The sequence below is a fragment of the Mobula hypostoma genome, chromosome 22 (genome assembly GCF_963921235.1).
Source record: "Mobula hypostoma chromosome 22, sMobHyp1.1, whole genome shotgun sequence".
Taxonomy (NCBI): Eukaryota; Metazoa; Chordata; class Chondrichthyes; order Myliobatiformes; family Myliobatidae; genus Mobula; species Mobula hypostoma.
In genome coordinates this window covers 37,416,249-37,434,034 of record NC_086118.1, presented here as the reverse complement: position 1 = coordinate 37,434,034, position 17,786 = coordinate 37,416,249, and the positions used below count along the sequence as shown (strand labels likewise).

The 17,786-nt window shown below is 37.3% G+C and overlaps 1 protein-coding gene across 1 annotated transcript in view; it reads left to right on the top strand.

Annotated features, from left to right (window-relative positions):
* Positions 1 to 17,786, top strand: part of slc38a10 (solute carrier family 38 member 10) — a 118,420-nt gene that overhangs the window by 66,082 nt on the left and 34,552 nt on the right. The window contains exon 11 of the mRNA XM_063074457.1: positions 779 to 932. Within this exon, the coding sequence (XP_062930527.1) occupies positions 779 to 932 (154 nt within the window). The remainder of the gene's footprint in view (positions 1 to 778; positions 933 to 17,786) is intronic.

The following is a 17,786-nucleotide window of genomic DNA, read 5'->3' as shown; positions in this document are numbered from 1 at the left end:
CTGGGACTGTGATGCATTATTGGAAGCTATATTGTGCTTTTTATGTTTGAAACAGTGAGATACAATTCTGTGTGGTTCTTAAAGCAAGAACAGGAAAGTCTGAAAATACTCAGCCGGTCAGGCCACATCTATGGGGAGGGAAATAATTAATATTTCAAGTTGAAGACCCTTTATCAGAACCAGATGCAGCCTGACCTCAGGATTTTCAGCATTTCTTTTTTTTTTAGTTTTGTAGCTCTGCAGTTTTTATTTGATCTTCATTTGGTTATTAAAAATATTGGTTTGCTTATTTCAAGAGGTTAATTCAGAATTGGGCAGTTATTTAGGTAGCTAAAGAATATACTGTATGTAGCCTCATGTTAAAACACCATAAATACATAAAATACAATTAAATTTTGATTATCTAGCATCTAGTTTATTTGAAATCCCAGTAATTCAATCTGGTTCACTCATTAGTCCAGAATATGAAGGTTTAGAGTAGAAGTGGGCATACAGCTAGGGCTGGGATCTAGTTGTACTGGAAATTGAAATAATATTTTTGGATCAACTCCTGTGGTAAATTGGTTATTGGTTTACATCAAGTTGGGTATTAGACAAATTTTCATGTTCCTCATGTTTCTTTGCTGATATTTAAATGAATTTTTAGGAAAAAAAATCTCTAGCTGCATAGTTGATGGTCATCATTGATTATTAATGATTAAGCTGTAGCTGCTAGATATTTTACATCTTCAGTTTTCAAAGTTGAATACTATATAGCTTTATCTTTGAATTTCTTCAGATTATTCTCTGGACTGGTCTCATTATTCTGGTGATCAGCACATTTTCCACTTTGTCTGCAACAAATGACAAGCTTGTAACACCTGAAAAGCCACTTCAAGACATTAACCCTGAGAAGTTACAAAATGACATTAATGCACAGCAGAAAATCTCAGGTAAGAGGAGAGAGGGAGACCTTGGTGGTTGTGAAATGTTCCAACTTTTGTGATCAATTCAAGTATTGGGAAAAATGAGCAATCTATATGGATAGGTGTTGCATTTTAGCAGTTTTGGAACTTATTAACTTGAACATAACCTATTTAGTATAGAAAGTTTGTGGGCAAAACCAGTATGTTGGATCTTGATTCATTGATTATTTATGGGAACTGACACACTGTTTATGATCAAACTGAATGAATCGTACTTCCTAAAAAGAAATGAGAGAAAATTGAAAACTGTTGAATGCAACATTATTGACAATGATATCATCTTTGATAATAATTGAATATTTTTACAAACCAGCAGTCATGCTTCATCTCGCAAAAGCTCACCCTCTCTACAAGAAGTGTTGTTGATAATGAAGTTCTGTACTTCATTGCAAACCAGAATTGGTTAATACTATGTAATCTTTGAGGTGAGAGTAAAAAAAAAGCTGTGTGAGTATGGGGAAAAGGCAGTATGAAATAGCTGATCAGTATATTGACTGAACCAAAATTTGTTTTCCTGACGTTGCTAGTATAGCATGCTAAAGTTAATAAAGTATTCTGGCATCAATTTCTAATCCTCCAGGATTAATCCTTGAATTTTTATCATTTTAAGCAACTTGCACTGAGCAGTGTTTCAATTCAATTAAGACTTGTTACAATTTTATGTGCTTTATTCTCTCTCAAATAGTCATTGGCAATTATAGTCTGAAACTGCTAGTTTTTCTTTAAATTTTTCACCTTGTAAACTTTGAATATGATCTGGTTATTCCATACTTGAATTATACAGGATTAAATATAATTTCATGGTATGTTGCAGCACTATGGACTTGCGAATATTACACTGTAATAAGTATTACTTTTTCTGGTTTTTAGTTAATTTAAGTGAAACCAAAATCAGGCGAGGTTATAAACATAAATGCTTAGGGGAACAAAAAAAGCTTTATGGATCACTTATTAGTTGAAAATGCTTTTAGTTACGGAAAGAAAATTCTAGAATGTCAAAATGTTTTTACTTTGAAGCAAGATGGTGTGTATTTAATGGACAAAGCAATAGAGTACTTTGACAATTTCAGACGTTGGAAAATATTCATGAACAATTTTAGATGCATGGATTTAAATGTCCTGATTCTTGAAGTCAGCTTCACAGACTTGAACACTTTCCATCCTTAAATTGCCAATACTGGATTAATACGTGTGCAAGTGTACACAAATTGCAAACAATGTAAAATTTGCATGTTTAATTAGAAGCTTATATTTTTATTTGCCAATTTTCACTCAGTTCATTGCCTAAATTTTCTAGAGCCAACTTGCAACTAATCCACAAGCCAAGAGCTAAGTTAACCTAATTTACATTAGATTTGAATTTGTTGGACAAATGTGTACAGGTCCTTAATGAGTTGCTAAACTCAATAATGTAGGTGAGGCATCACCTTCTGACATTCAGAAACTCAAAAAATGTTCAGACCCTGGCAAACTAATCAATAAATAAAAATGAAGACTTTTAAAATTAATTAGTGCACTTATGAGCAACTAAAATATTTGACTAAATTTAAGTCAAAAGAGGTAAATCTAATAGTTGCTCTTTCCACTGTGGCAGTTCCCCTCTGCTAAATGGAGCTGGAATGAGGCGTGGCTTTCTCAAGCAACACCTACAGTTTTTAGTCTAACACAACTATTTGTTGGTCACATGTTGAGAGCATAATTGAGAAAATGTCAGCATTCTGATTTCCAGCATTCATACCCAAGAGTATCAAATAAACTAGTTCAGAATCAGGTTACTGGCTTATGTTGTGAAATTAGTTTTGCAGCAGCAGTTCCTTGCATAAGAATAAAAACCTATAAATTACAATAATAAGTATATCTTAAAACTTGAATTAAATAGTAATGCAAAAAGAATTAGGTAGTTTTCATGGGTTCACTGTCCATTCAGAAATTCGATGCAGGGGAAGAAGCTGTTCTTGAAACGTGTGTGTCTTCAGACTCCTGTAGCACCTTGATGGTAGCAGTGAGAGGAGGTTATGATCTGGGTGGTGAGAGTCCTTAATGATGGATACTGCCTTTTTGGTAATCATCTTTTGAAGGTGTCCTTGATACTGGGGAGGCCAGTGCCAATGATGGAGCTATCTGAGTTTATAACTTTCTGCAGCTTTTCCCAATCCTGTGCAGTGGCCCCTCCATGCCAGACAGTGATGCAACCAATTAGAATGCTCTCCATTGTACATCTGTAGAAATTTGTGAGACATACCAAGTCTTCTCAAGCTCCTAACAAAATATAGCTACTGTTCTCCCTTCTTTGTAATTGCATCAATAAGTTGCGCCCCGGGTAGATCTACAGAAATGTTGACACCCAGGAACTTGGAAGCTGCTCACCTTTCCACTGCTGATCCCTTGGTGAGGACTGGTGTGTGTTCCCTCAACTTCCCCTTCCTGAAGTCCACAATCAGTTCCTTGGTCTTACTGACATTGAATGCGAGATTGTTGTTGTGACACCACCCAACCAGCTGATCTATCTAGCTCTGTACACCACCTCGTCACCATCTGAAATTCTGCCAGTAATAGTTCTCATCAGCAAATTTATTGATGGCGTTTGATTAGCCACATGGTCTTATGTAGAGAGAATAGAGCAGAGGACTAAGCACAGTTTCTTGAGGTGTGCCAGGGCTGATGGTCAGGGTGGAGGAGGAGATATCTCACACTGACTGTGGTCTCCTGGTGAGGATGTCAAGGATCCAGTTGCAGAGGGAGGTACAGAGGCCCAAGTTTTGGAGCTTTTTGGAGCATGGCGAACTGTCAGGTAAACAATTGTTTTTGATGACTGCATATCATGGTCTCTCTTTGTGCTTTGCTATTGCTTGGTGTGTGGTGGGCACTGACACATTTTTGCTGAAATGGTTGGGGTCATGTTGATGTGTTGATGCTTTGCTGCTGCTTGCATGGGGGAGGGGAAGAGGGGGCTTTGGGGTTAAGTTTTTTGTCATTCTTTTGGGATTCTGTTTTTTGTGGCTGTCTGCAAAAACTAAGTATTTCAAGTTGTATACTGTTTATGCTCTCTGATAATAAACAGAATCATTTGAACTGAAGGTACAATTATCTTGAGCACTGAGCTGTAATCAATAACAGCAGCCTGATGTAGATGATGCCATTGTCTAGGTGATCCAAGGTCCAAAGGAGAGCCAGTGAGACTGGATCCACTGTAGACCTATCGTGGCAATTAGACAAATTGCAGTGGGTCCAAGATCCTTGCTTAGGCAGGAGTTGATTCTGGCCATGACCAACCTCTTAAAGCACTTCACCACAGTAGATGTGGGAGCAACTGGGCCATAGTCATTGAGGCAGCTCACCCTGCTTTACTTTGGCACAGATTGTCTAATACATAACCAAATTTCCCTGATAATAAAAATTGAAAGGGGTATAAATAAGAAAAGCCATATCATCAGAAAGTTTGGTGCACAGCTAGTAGAGCTACTGCTTCACAACTCAAGCAACTCAAGTTCCATTGTGACTTCTGTTTTTGTGGAGTTTGCATATGCTTCCTGTGACTACATGGATTTTGTCCCATGTCCCAACGATGAATTGAACTGACTTTATTTCTTACATCCTTCACATACTTGAGTAAATATCTTTACGTTACATCTCCGTCTAAATGTGCAATGTGCAATCATAGTAATTTATAATAAATAGAATAGTCAATTTAACATAGAAATACACTCAAATCAGCATGAGTTAATCAGGATATACTGGCTTTGGGTGCAGTGCAGAGGAGGTTCACCAGGTTGATTCCAAGGATGAAGGGGTTAACCTATGACGAGAGATTGAGTCGCCTGGGACTATACTCTCTGGAGTTCAGAAGAATGAGAGGGGATCTTATAGAGACATACCAAATTTTGAAAGGGATAGATAAGATAGAAGTAGGAAAGTTGTTTCCATTGGTAGGTGAGACTAGAACTAGGGGGCAGTGCCTCAAGATTCAGGGGAGAAGATTTAAGACAGAGATGAGGAGAAACTCTTTTTCCCAGAGAGTGGTGAATCTGTGGAATCCTCTGCCCAGGAAAGCAGTTGAGGCTTCCTCACTAAATATATTTAAGAAACAGTTAGATAGGTTTTTACATAGTAAGGGAATTGAGGGTTGTGGGGAAAAGGCAGGTAGCTGGAGCTGAGTTTACAGACAGATCAGCCATGATCTTATTGAATGGTGGGGCAGGCTCAATGGGCCAGATGGCCTACTCCTGCTATTCCTTATGTTCTTAAGTTATGTAGTCTGATGGCCTGGTGGAAGAAGCTGTCCTGGAACCTGTTGGTCCTGGCTTTTATGCTGTGGTACCATTTCCTGAATGGTAGCAGCTGGAATAGACTGTGGTTGGGGTGACTCAGGTCCCCAGTGCTTCTTCAGGCCTTTTTTTTCACACCTGTCTTTGTAAACATACTTAGTCATGGGAAGTTCACAACTACGGATGCACTGGGCTGTCTGCCCCACTTTCTGCAGAATCCTGTAATTAAAAGAGGTACAGTTTCCATACCAGGCAGTGATGCAACCAGTTGTGCCCCTGTAGAAAGTCCTTAGGATTTGGGGACCCATAACAAACTTCCTCAACTGTCTTTTGCACCACACGGCTGGTGTGTACAAACCACTGGAGGTCCACGGTAATGTGAATGCCGAGGATCTTAAAGCTGTTTACCCTCTCAACCCCAGATCCATTGATGTCAATAGGGGTTAGCCCGTCTCTATTCATGTGCGGGTTGGCAAGTAAACCCACCACTGTAAATTGCCTTTAATATGTTGGAGTATTAAATGTGGGAGGAATTGATGGAAATGTGGGAGGGTATATGGGTATTTGATGGGTTGTGCAGACTTCGGCTCAATAGCTGAAGAACCTGTTTCTGGGCTGTATGACGCTGAGAACTTGAAAGGTTGCATTGTGATTTGCTGAAAGATAAGCCATTGTTCCTCAATATAAATTGAGTTTCATTGGAACAAAGTAAAATTATATAAGAGATTTAAAGTAATCAGTAATTTGTAGGTTATCAGTAAGCCACTGTATAACATTCAATTAGAAATCCTGAGATTGAGTAAACTTTAAAAGATGTGATATAGGCTGCAATTCACCTGATTTTGCATTGTAATTGCTTATCTTTGTTTATTTGGAAAGTAAAATCTGAGGTGAAACTTGTTTTCTGCAATCTGCATAATTTGTTAATTGTAGTTTAGTTATAATTTGTGCATCAATGAAATATTTATCATAGTTTTAAGCATCTATGAATTAATCAGTATGCAAACAATGGTTTTGAGATAATGATAAGAACACAATGAATATTTTGGATTGCCTTTACTTCCTTGCCTAAAGGTTGTCTAGTTATTATTCCCAGGTGGGCGGGGGGGTGGGTGGTGGTGTGTGTGTGTGTTGTTTCATTGGTTTTATAGTATGATGACCTTGATATTGATTTCAGTGAAGGATAGGATGCATTAAATTTTGTTTTGCGTACTCTCTTGCATTTGAGTTTTAATTTTCTTCAGCAAACAGTGAAATAAATACACTGTGATGGCAAATGATAGGGAAATTCCTTTCTAAACATAAGCATTAATGAGTGTAAGATCCACTCGAAAGTGGAATCGTCTTTAGCCATTGTGTTTGAAAGTCATGTGCAGATTCTGCTCTTGGTATTTTTGTGCAAGCCTTTTACTTTTTATAGGAATTGTTTCCTCGAGGTGAAGCAGTGGTTTGCGCTAGTGGTTTTCAATTGTTATTTGTTCCATGAGTGCACTGATAAACTGTTCTAAACAAAATGAACCAAGCCAATAGTGTGAAACATGCTGTTCAGCTATCTGTCATTGTAATAATTTAATATCCATAAATTGATTTATACATGCTCAGCCCAACTTTGATTGGAGCATACAATATCCTGAAGGTCCTGACTGGAGAGATGTTGACCTTTTGTTGGATGTCTAGAACTAGGAGTTGCTCTCTCAGAAATAAAGGGTCACTCGTTTAAAGTGGATGGAGTATTTTTCCCTTGAGTGCTATGAGTCTTTAGAACTCTTGCTCAAAAGGCAGTGGAAGAGGAGTCTGAGTATTTCAGAAGTAAAATAGCTAAACGAGAGAGTGAAAGATTATTGGAGAGGGTAGGAATACAGAGCTGAAGTGACAATTTACACTCATGATTATCCTAAAAGACTGCTGATTTGAAATCTTCGATCAAACTAATTTTATAAAAGTTGCACATCATGTACTGTTTGATCCATCTCAGTGCATGTTTTGAAGTTTCAACAATAGTTGTAGCCTATTAATTCTATCACCACAGAATGATCAAATTTTGAATATCCCATCCCAAAATCATTACGAATTCCAGTGTTTTGTTTGGATATTTCAAATTCTGCCTTGCTTCCTATTTTTCTGTCAATTTATCACTGTCAAGGCACATTGAAATACTGCTTTTAGTCACTGAATTTTGTTTCTGAAATGTTCAGGAAACATGATTTTTATTTTAGTTAATACTAAACATCAACATCTCAATTCTTTAGACATTCCAATAGCTTTTGCAAATTAGAACCACCATCATATTTGAGGTTTGGAGATATTAGTAATTCTAAATTTGCTCTAAAGTACAGTGTGTACAAAATAGACCTAGGTTTAGGGCACCTGCTTCAACAAAAGCCTGTCAGCAAGGTCTTTTTAAGCAGGTGCTATGTGACCCAGGCCTGACCTTCACCATCTGTGTCCTGTTTTTCCTGATGTAAAAATACTCCAATTCTGCATTCAAAAGAGCAAATGTAAAACATGTATCCTGGGGATTATCTTAACATTGGGGCTGTCACAATAATTGATTACCAAATTAACTAGTCCTGATGAGACAAAATATTGATTATCTTTAGCGTAATGATAGTAATGTTTAATGTGATAATTGTATGAGCTGTGGCAGTAATTGTCACTATGTTAATTGTCTAAATCCTTTCACATGGCTTATCCTGACTTTCTTGGATGGGAATTGCATGCTTTTCTAATTGAAGAGCAAGAACGTACTTGTATTGTGTCTTATTTGGGAATGGAAGCTTGCAGTGGTATCCAGTTTTCAATATTCTGTGTACCTTTGTTCCCTTCATAATGTGATGGCAAAGGTGCTTTGAACCATAAGTATAAGTAACCATAAGTACTTCCATACTGTCAAAAATCAGACATTCTTGTGAGTTTGTTGAAATGGTTTTTTGATTGTCATTTTGATGTCGTAAATAGTGAAAACAGAATTTATCGATGAACTTGTTGTAGAAAAAAAACACTTGCAACTGTGAATAGGATCTCAAGTTTAAAATGTATGTGTTGAACTACCACAAATGATTGAAACATGCAAATTTTAGGGATACTGTTTCTCATAATTTTGAGAGTCCAAAAATAACTTACTCTAGCCTGCATTGCTCGGTTTTAAAAAAATCTCGTTTTAAAAGTGAGCTGAATAGTATTATATAAAGTGGTGGTATATCTTATATACTATATGTGTTATCGAGAAATGAGCACGCAGGCTAATAAATCTTAGGGACTGAATGATGTACGTCCCAGAGTTTTATAAGAAATGTTATGGCGAGACAGAAGATCTAGTTATCATCTTCTAAAATTCTGCTATGATCTTATTAAATGGTGCAACAGGCACAAGAAGTTTTCTGTGTTTCTAAGAAGCTAAATGACCTTTTCCTGCTATTTTTCATTTCCTCATGTAAGAGGTGACCATTCAGTCCACTGCATTTGAAGTGTTGTGAATGGAGTTCCCCAATCAGTAAACAAGAAACAGCCTGCTCCTGGATGCCTTTCAAGTCATTGCCAGGAACTTCAATCAGGCTTGTTTGAAGAAATCTCTGCCCAGTTATCAAGATCACCTGCAGCACAAGGGATCCCAACACACTATCCACTGTTATACTACAATCTGGAATGCCTACTGTTCCATCCCGAGACTGCATTTTTGGAAATATGATCACTTGGCTGTCCTCCTCCAACATATATACAGATAGATGCTAAACAGCAAAACTCCAGGGTACAGGTAACAAAGAGGAGGACATGGGAAGCAATTTTTTTGAGTTGGTAGACTGGGATGTGTCCAAGGACTCATCAGGGGATCTGACTGATTACATCTCGGTTGTCACGGACTTCATGAAGCAGTCGGTGATGAGTGTGTCCCCACAAAATCTTTCATCAGAGTTTTCCCCAACTAGAAGTCCTTGATGAATCATGAGATACATACTTGCTGAGGGCCAGGTCAGTGGTGTTCAGGTCTGATGACCAAGTAAAATACAAGATGTCCAGATACAACCTCTGGAAAGCCATCTCACGTGAAGTGAAGTGACATTTCTGGACCAAACCTGAGTTACTGAAGGAGCTTGACAGCTGTGGCTGGACTTGAATGCTATCACTTCCCACGAAGTGAAACCAAGCAATGTTGCTGACAACAAGGTTTCACTCCCAGATAGGTTCAATGCCTTTTACGCTTGCTTTGGCCATCAAAACATGGAACCATCTTCACGAACTCCCACAGCCCCCATTGACCCTGTGATCCCAGTCTCTGATGTTGACATGAAAGCACCCTTCAGGAGGATCTGGTCCAGGAGGACTTGGAAAGCATCTGGTCCAGACGGGGTACCTGGCTGAGTACTGAAGATCTGTGCTAATCAACTGGCTGGAGTGCTCACTGATGTCTTTAACCTCTTGCTTCAGCAGTCTGAAGTACCCAGCTGCTTCAAGCAGGCTTCAATTATACCGGAGCCTAAGAAGAACATGGTGAGCTGCCTCAATGACTGTTGTCCAGCAGCACTTGAATCCACTGTGATGAAGTGCTCTGAGAGGTTGCTGCTGAAACATATCAACTCCTGCCCATGAAGCAACTTGGATCCACTCCACTCTGCCTTTCATCACAACAGGTGCCATTTCATTGGTTCTTCCCTGGAACATCTGGACATACATCAGGATGCTCTTCATTGACTACAGCTCAGCATTCACTGCAATCATCCCATTAAAACTAATCAATAATCTTCAAGACCTAGGCCTCATTCACACCTTGTGCAGCTGGATCCTCAATTTCCTCACTTGCAGACTCCAGTCAATTCAGATTGACAACAACGTCTCCTTCATAATCACCATCAGCAGAGGTGCACCACAAGACTGTGTCTTTTGCGCCTCCCCCCCACTTGACTTGCTTTATACTTGCGTGAAGCTAAGCATAGCTCTAATGCTAGATTTGTTTGCTGATGACATCACTGTTGTTGGCTGAATCAAAGGTGTTGACAAATCAGCGTATTAGAGGGAGCTCTGGTTGAGTGGTTCCACAACAACAATCTCTCAAAATTCCAGCAAGACCAAGGAGCAGATTATTGACTACAGGAGGAGGAAACTGGAGGCCCATGAGCCAGTCCTCATCGGGGGATCAGAGATGGAGAGTGGTATTAACATTAAATTCCTCAGCGTTATCATTTCAGAGGATCTGTCTTTGTTCCAGCATGCAAGTGCTACAAAGAAAGTTTGGCAGCACCTTTACTTTCTTAGAAGTTTGCGTTGATTTGCATGTCATCTAAAACTTTGACAAATTTCTATAGATGTGCATTGGAAAGTTGTATTAACTGGTGGCATCATGGCCTGGTAAGGAAACACCAGTGCCCTTGAACAGAAAATCTTTGAACATTGAGCGCTGAGTATATGCCAGCTCTGAATAATCCCACATCCCCCTCTTATTTCCCAGTAAATGATCTCTCACAATGGGGGGCAGTCTTGATCTGATTCTTCTATCATCCACATTATCTTACAGTAATCAAGTTATCATGCAGCATAATTTTGATAATTGGGAGTAAACGAGCATATAGGGAAAGTCGTGAAGTCACAGGAAGAATGTGCAAACTTTTTGCAGCCATATCGGGATTATATCCAGGTCATTGGGCTGTTGAGGCAGAGGTACAATCCTCTAGTTCTGCATTGTTCGGTTAGTTTATATCATAATGTCTGTTATAGATTTGTTATTGAAACTTAAAACAAGTATGTCCTTTAAGGTTGAATAGCAATTTTTTCCTATGCATTCCTTATAAACCTAATTGAAAGTATGTTGTTAAACAAACCTACTAACTCCGTTACGGTTACCTTGGGCCAGTATTTCTTTGTGGGTATTGTACTGTAATTGTATTTATTACACAATGTCCAATTCAGAAGTTTCTATGAGAAGAAATAATTGCCTTTATAGAATATAGACTCGTGGCTTGTCAATTTTGTAAAAATATATGTAGTTTTAAAAGGTGTGGAGGAGGCTTGTTAAAAAAGTAATGTACATAGCCTTCATGGTAAACTCTTGATTCTTTTTCCTCAGCAACGCTCATTTGGGTTCTCAAGTCTGAGTTTCAGCTACCTTTGATATTTTAATTAAATTGAATGTAGGATTCTCCTTCAAATGCAATGAAATATTAAACTAAATCATTGTTTTGTTCCCCTGGCGCAAGTGGAGCTTAAAAGTACATGATACAATTATAAACCATGTATCCTTTTAAATCCTTCAACAATTCCACTAACAACTGATTAATTTTAGGGTTTCGTGGTATTTTATATTTGGAAATTTAACGTATGCAAAATAGTTACTGCACTTGCCTGTCCAAGACTGTGCACTTCAACGTAATTTATTGTCTTAAACTATTGTCCATTATATCTGAGAAATGCAGTGAACTAATAATATGGATACATCATTTGTTAAGTGACTTTGCATTCTGTGTAACTCCTGATGTTTTGGGATTTTTTATCTTTTAGCTTCCTTCACTGGGTTTGGTACAGGACTATGTTTAAAATACTTCTGGGAACTGTGTGTGAAGTTCAATTAACTGTTCAGATGTCACTGTTTTTGCATATTAAGAATTTATCAGATGGGCCTCTGTTGTGTTATCTGTCAGAAATTTGCCAGTAAAAGCCTTCCAATGAATTAGCAGCACCAATCCAACCCTAAAAACCATGTGCACATTCACAAGTAACATTAGTATCAAAATCTGTTATTGGGTCATTGGACATACTAAATAACCTGAATTGCTATTAACCGTCAAGCAGGTCATTACTACATGTTACTTTCAGTGGATCCTATTTATTCAACTGCTTTTATATCCAACACATCATAATCTCGGTTGTTTGCATCCAAGATACCTTTTTCTTAACCAAAGCAATTAGTGCGATACTCAGCTCTGTTCTTCCCATTGTGTCAGTGTATAGCATTGGATGTGGTTTCTGTATTTGGAGATTGGAAATTGGGCTTTATTTGTTAGTTATCTAGAATTGATCTCTGGCAGAAATGTTGGCACTACACCAAAGCTCATTCAAGCTTGCAATGCTACCGTGATAGAGCTGTACTTAAAATGTCAGTGAGAATGTTGGCAGGGGAGAGTATACCTTTAAATTGAAATATCTTTAGTATTTTTCAATAAGTAGGTATGTTCCTTTTATTTTTATATCATAATTTTTAGATGTTTTGCAATAAATACAATGAACCTATTGTGTTTAGAAGGCTGAAAGCTGGTTGTAATTGCACAGCAGCATGGAAATATTTAAATTTTGGAGAATTCTCAGTGTTGAACAGTAAATGATGAATAAAGATCAAAAGAATTACATATTTTGATTAAAAATATGGCACAAGATGGATCTGGAATGTTGAATATCTGCCAAATGCAACCACTTGACAAAGGTCTGAATGGATGATATTTGACAGGCATATCCCAAGCTGCTTATTTCTTTTATGTAAGACTCCGTGCAAATCTAGATAATTTGCTTAAAATCGCCAAGTTCAATAGGTCAGAAAATACAAGAACTAGCTCTTCTTTCAGGAGATGTGTAGACATGGAATTGCTAAAGAAAATGTGCATGAATGACATTGTTGAAAACAAGCTCTTCCCATGGCTTGCTTTGCAAATTATATAAAACTCAACTGTTTGAGCTCTACCTGGAAAATCAGCATGATGACTTGTTACTTACACTGTTAGATTGATGGCTAATAAAATATTTCTGCCCCAATCACTCTTCATATTGTTACTTCTTTAGATATTTAGATTGCCTTTAAATTGATACTTTATTTAAATAAATTAGCGTGACCATGTTCTGAATCTTAACTTTCAATATGGGGGAAAACTCTTCTAACGACCCTTTTTATGACATCCTGAGCTTGCAACTCCCACCCTTTTTTGATTTGTTACCTATCCCTTTAAAAGCTTTCATTTGGGCCTATATTCTTTTGATATTTACGTGAAAGATTGCTTTCTATCTAAAGGCTCTTTTAATAATTTCTTCACTGGTGTTATTTTTTAAATAAATTATTAACTATACCCACTGCATGGCTCTAATATCCTGCCTGAAGCTAGACACAATGGTCTGAATGTTATCCAAGTATTATCTTTTACGAATTCAGCATCACTTCTTTGACTTAATATTAAGTGCCTCGTTATTAAAATCCTATAATGTCCCTATTATTAAAACCCTATAATGCCCCTATTATTAAGCAACTATAATTCTGTTTTTTTTTGCAGCTGTCTCTAGTTTCATTATAACCTTTTAAAGATCTTTGCATAGATAGTCCTTGAATTGTCCACCTTTTTGCTAACTAATTTTCCCATTTATGGTAAACCTATCTTTGCTATTTTTTCCTTTAGTGCATCATTTTAAATTCTTGTACATTGATTTGTATTTGCCATTTATCTAACTAATCCATTAACCTGTCAATGTCCTCTTGCAATCTTATTTATTCTTGATGGATCATAATGTTCCTAGTTTCAGTACAATTCAACATGCCTATATTTGAATCTTTAATAGAACCAAAAGCAAATGCCTGTATATATGACTATCCACACTGAAAAGTAGACATCTAATTAAAACTTCCTTTTCGTCCACTATCATGACACTCCATAGAACAATATCTTGAATAGTAAATGTCTTAATTTTCATCTCCAATTAATTGCCTTAATACACATTTTCAAATATCAACCTCCTTTTTCTGGGAAAATTTGTCTCCAATATTTGCTCGGGCATGTACGTGGCTACTAGCTCTCCAATCTACTTGCTTTCAAAGTATCCTTGTGGTCTTGCATCACCTTTTGGTTTTTTTCTCTCCTGTTATCCTGTCTTTTGATTTGCTGTTTCTAATTTTCTTAGTATTCTTCTGTATTCCCATTTATAATGCCTTCACGTACAAAGGTTTACTTTTGTACTGTTGTTTGGAACTCTGCCTTGTGGCATATATATCTTTACTGTTTGATGTACCTGTATTTAACCTGTACTTGATCCATTTTTTGTTGAAGCAGCTCCCACTGCTGGTTTGCTCTAAGTAACTTCAATTAGTTTATTCCACGCTATGCCTTGGGAAATGCTTGCCTGGAAAATGGAGGAAAAGATACGAGGGAGTCCTCAATATCTCCTTGGGGCAAGCACTTCTACTGATTCTTGGGAATCCATGTCCCAAGAACAGAGTGGAATAAGAGCATTGGAGACAATATTGAGGACCATGAGTTCATGCATCAAAGAGTGCACAGAAACCTCGTGTCAACAGCAAGAAAAATACACCATCGCTTAAATTGTCTACCTGCACCTCCTACCCCATCTGTGGAAAAAGCCTGTGATTCTCATTGGCCTCATCAGTCAACTCGAAGCCCAAAAAAACTGGAGGCAAATCACCCGAGGGATTGATAAAGGAGGAGTTATTTTTGCTCTTCTCAACTCCAGAACCTTTATTTATTTTGCCCATGCATTTTAACTGTGAATCTAGAAGGGTTATATATTTCACTCTTCAAGTTACTTTTGGCAAGATCTAGTATAGTACTTTTTATAAGCCATACACACATTTTTAGTGTGCATCCCAATTGATCATGATGTTTATTTAATAATCCCAATCTATTTTAAGGTAGCTAAATCCCATATAATCACAATTACATTAAATTAGCAAAGATGTACTCATACGGCTCAAGTGAATAAAAATAATTGAAAAAATTAAAACAACTTAAGGTATAAAATGGAAATTAAAAATGAAGGTGAAATGGGAAACTCACCTACCTGCACTTGTCCCTTTGAAAAGGGTTGCTGACCTTAAATAAACAGTGAAGGTCATGTTGCTTTTAGGAACTGAATGTGGAGTATGTTTGGCCGTTACTCAAAGTCTGTTGCTTCACAGTTGGATTCAGTGAATCGGAAGTTAGATTGCCAGTATTTCAATGCTTATGTGCTAATGTCAGATGATATGAACAGCATAGATAACCCAGCTAAAGCAGAATACAATCCAACTCTCCAACTGGTGTTGTAGTGGCTGTGTTTTTCCCTACATTATCGTGGAGAAGTTTACATAAGAAAAGGCACAATGGTAAAGAAAAACTTGGTAAACAACTATTGTCTGAGTTGAATCAACCTTGAGAGTAGGTAATAAAATCCATGAAATGTGAGTAGTAGTTAGCATGACATTTGCAGCTTGGGGCATTTTGGAGTTCAGTACCGGTGCTGCCTGTAAGGAGTTTGTACGTTCTCCCTGTGAGCGTGTGGATTTCAGCCGGGTGGTCCAGTTTCCTCCTACAGTCTGAAGATATACTGGTCAGTCATTTAATTGATATTGTAAATTGTCCAGTGATTAGGCTAGTGTTAAGTAAGTGGGTTGCTGGGTGGTGGTGTCCGTTAGGCCGGAAAGGCTTGTTTCATGCTGTATCTCTTAAATAAAAATAAAATAAAAAATACTGTGATGTTCTGTGTTCATTAGCATGCGGCTATGGTAAGAGAAAGTGCTGACTGATAGTAAAAATTTGAAGTCCACTTCTAAATCATATCCTAAGGCTTTATTAAAGAAAGGAATCTGCAAGCATATTTAATAACTAGCATTTAATTGTACCCAGCAAGACAACTTAACGGGGCTGTAGATAGCAAACCTTGACCAGGAATGAATAACACTTGTGTGGTTGTATTCAGCATGAAAATGTCTGATCAAAGTGATGAATGCAACAGGGGCATTTTAATTGTGAAATTTTGTTTCACAGAATAATATTTAATTTTTTCTGGATGGCAAATGAAATGAGCTTAATTCTGGTAAAATATGTTTGCTTGTTCATATTGTCAGTGCAGTGATTCAAAGAATTTCAGAATGTAAAATGCATGCTATTTTTACCATATGTTGGTCTTTGCAAAGGGAAAAAAGTGACAAATTTCATGCGTACTGTGTGATGGTTTGTTGAACTTTTATATGTATGGGGAAGTCATGAATCTTGAAGCATGCAGCCTCAAAACAAAATAATTATATCAAAGACTCATCTTGATTTATGATTGTGTATAAGCTACTTATAAAAGGATGTATATTAAAATTTGGAGTTTAAATTCCTTTGGCTTTAACCATTAATTGAAATGAACTGAAAAAAATTAGCAAAATACAATTGAAGAGTTGACACTGTAGAAGCAAGTAGGAAGAAATTGTATGAAATTTCTGTGATAGCAGTAAAGATCCATATTAAAATGAGTTTGAGCAGTTCAATGGCTATGTACCATGCGTCATATGAAATGTGGTGTAGATTGTGTTAAATGTGTGTAGCTTGTTAAATTCCAACAAGCTACGTGGGTGCCTAGTGGAAGAAGATGGAAAAGAACTAGTGCTGCATTATAGGGTACAACTCTGGATTGATATTGAAGAATATTGAACTTACTGTACTTGCACAGCTGAGTTATGAGTATTTTTAAAAAGCACTCTTACTGAAAAATTGAAGAATACTGTTTTCCACGAGACAAATTTTTCAAAACTTGATTAAACTCTGAATGTCACTGTTTGAGCATTGTACTTCCTCCCTGTATTGATGATCTATTGAGGGAAAAGTATTCAAGTCGCTAACAGCCCAGGTGAATTAAGCCATAATCAGATCTAACCTTGAAATAGCAGCTATTATTGATGTGCTGAAGAATCTGGGAAACATCTCCTTTCTGGTTAACAGCATGTGCACTATGTACCCACTCAGCTTTTACATCACCTGTTCTCCGTAATCAATACGCATCTGTTTCCCATTCAATTTACACAGGCTTGTTTTATTTTAACATATGGTTTTACTTTGAGCAAGTACATTGTTTTTGCTCTGCAGATTGATTTTTAATTAATAGGCTGGCTGGTGGAGTTGGTTAATGTTTTTGTTAGTGAAGAGTAAAAATGAAAGCAGTCGTTTTGGGTCAAAACTATTTGGCACTGCTTTATGGAAAGTGTAAATAAAAGTGGGGGAGGCAGGGAATAACTCCCAAACTGTACCTCCATCTTTTAAAATCTTTTTTTGTTTATATTAGCTGCATGCAGGGGCATATCACTGCAACATTTTGTTTGCAGTTTCCATTACACGTAATTTGTGGATTAAAGTTGATATGCCTCAGCTACAAGTCAGTCTGAGAGCACGTAGAGGGGACTAATCTGACATCAGGGACATTAATAAAAGATACAATCTGATCAAATGTTTTTGTGTCAGAGGTTGAGGGGTAAATTGATAGAAGATTAAAAATTATGAAGAATGTGGATAGATTTAGTAGTTTTTTTTCCTGGGTAGAAATGTCAAATTTCGGAAGGCACAGACTTAAGGTGAGAGGGGAAAGTTTAAAGAAGATTTGTAAGACAACTTTTTTTTTTGTTTTGAATGCAGTGCCAGAGAAGTGGTAAAAGTGGATTTAATAGAAATGTTTGAGGCATTTATTCAGGCACATGAACAGGCAGGTAATAGAAGAGTACAGACCACATGCAGGCAGATGGGCTTAGTTTTGATTGCAGACATCCCACCTCTCCCGGAAGTTCCGGGAGTCTCCCGCATATTAATAGTGGCTCCCCGATGCCTGCAAATTATATACAAAT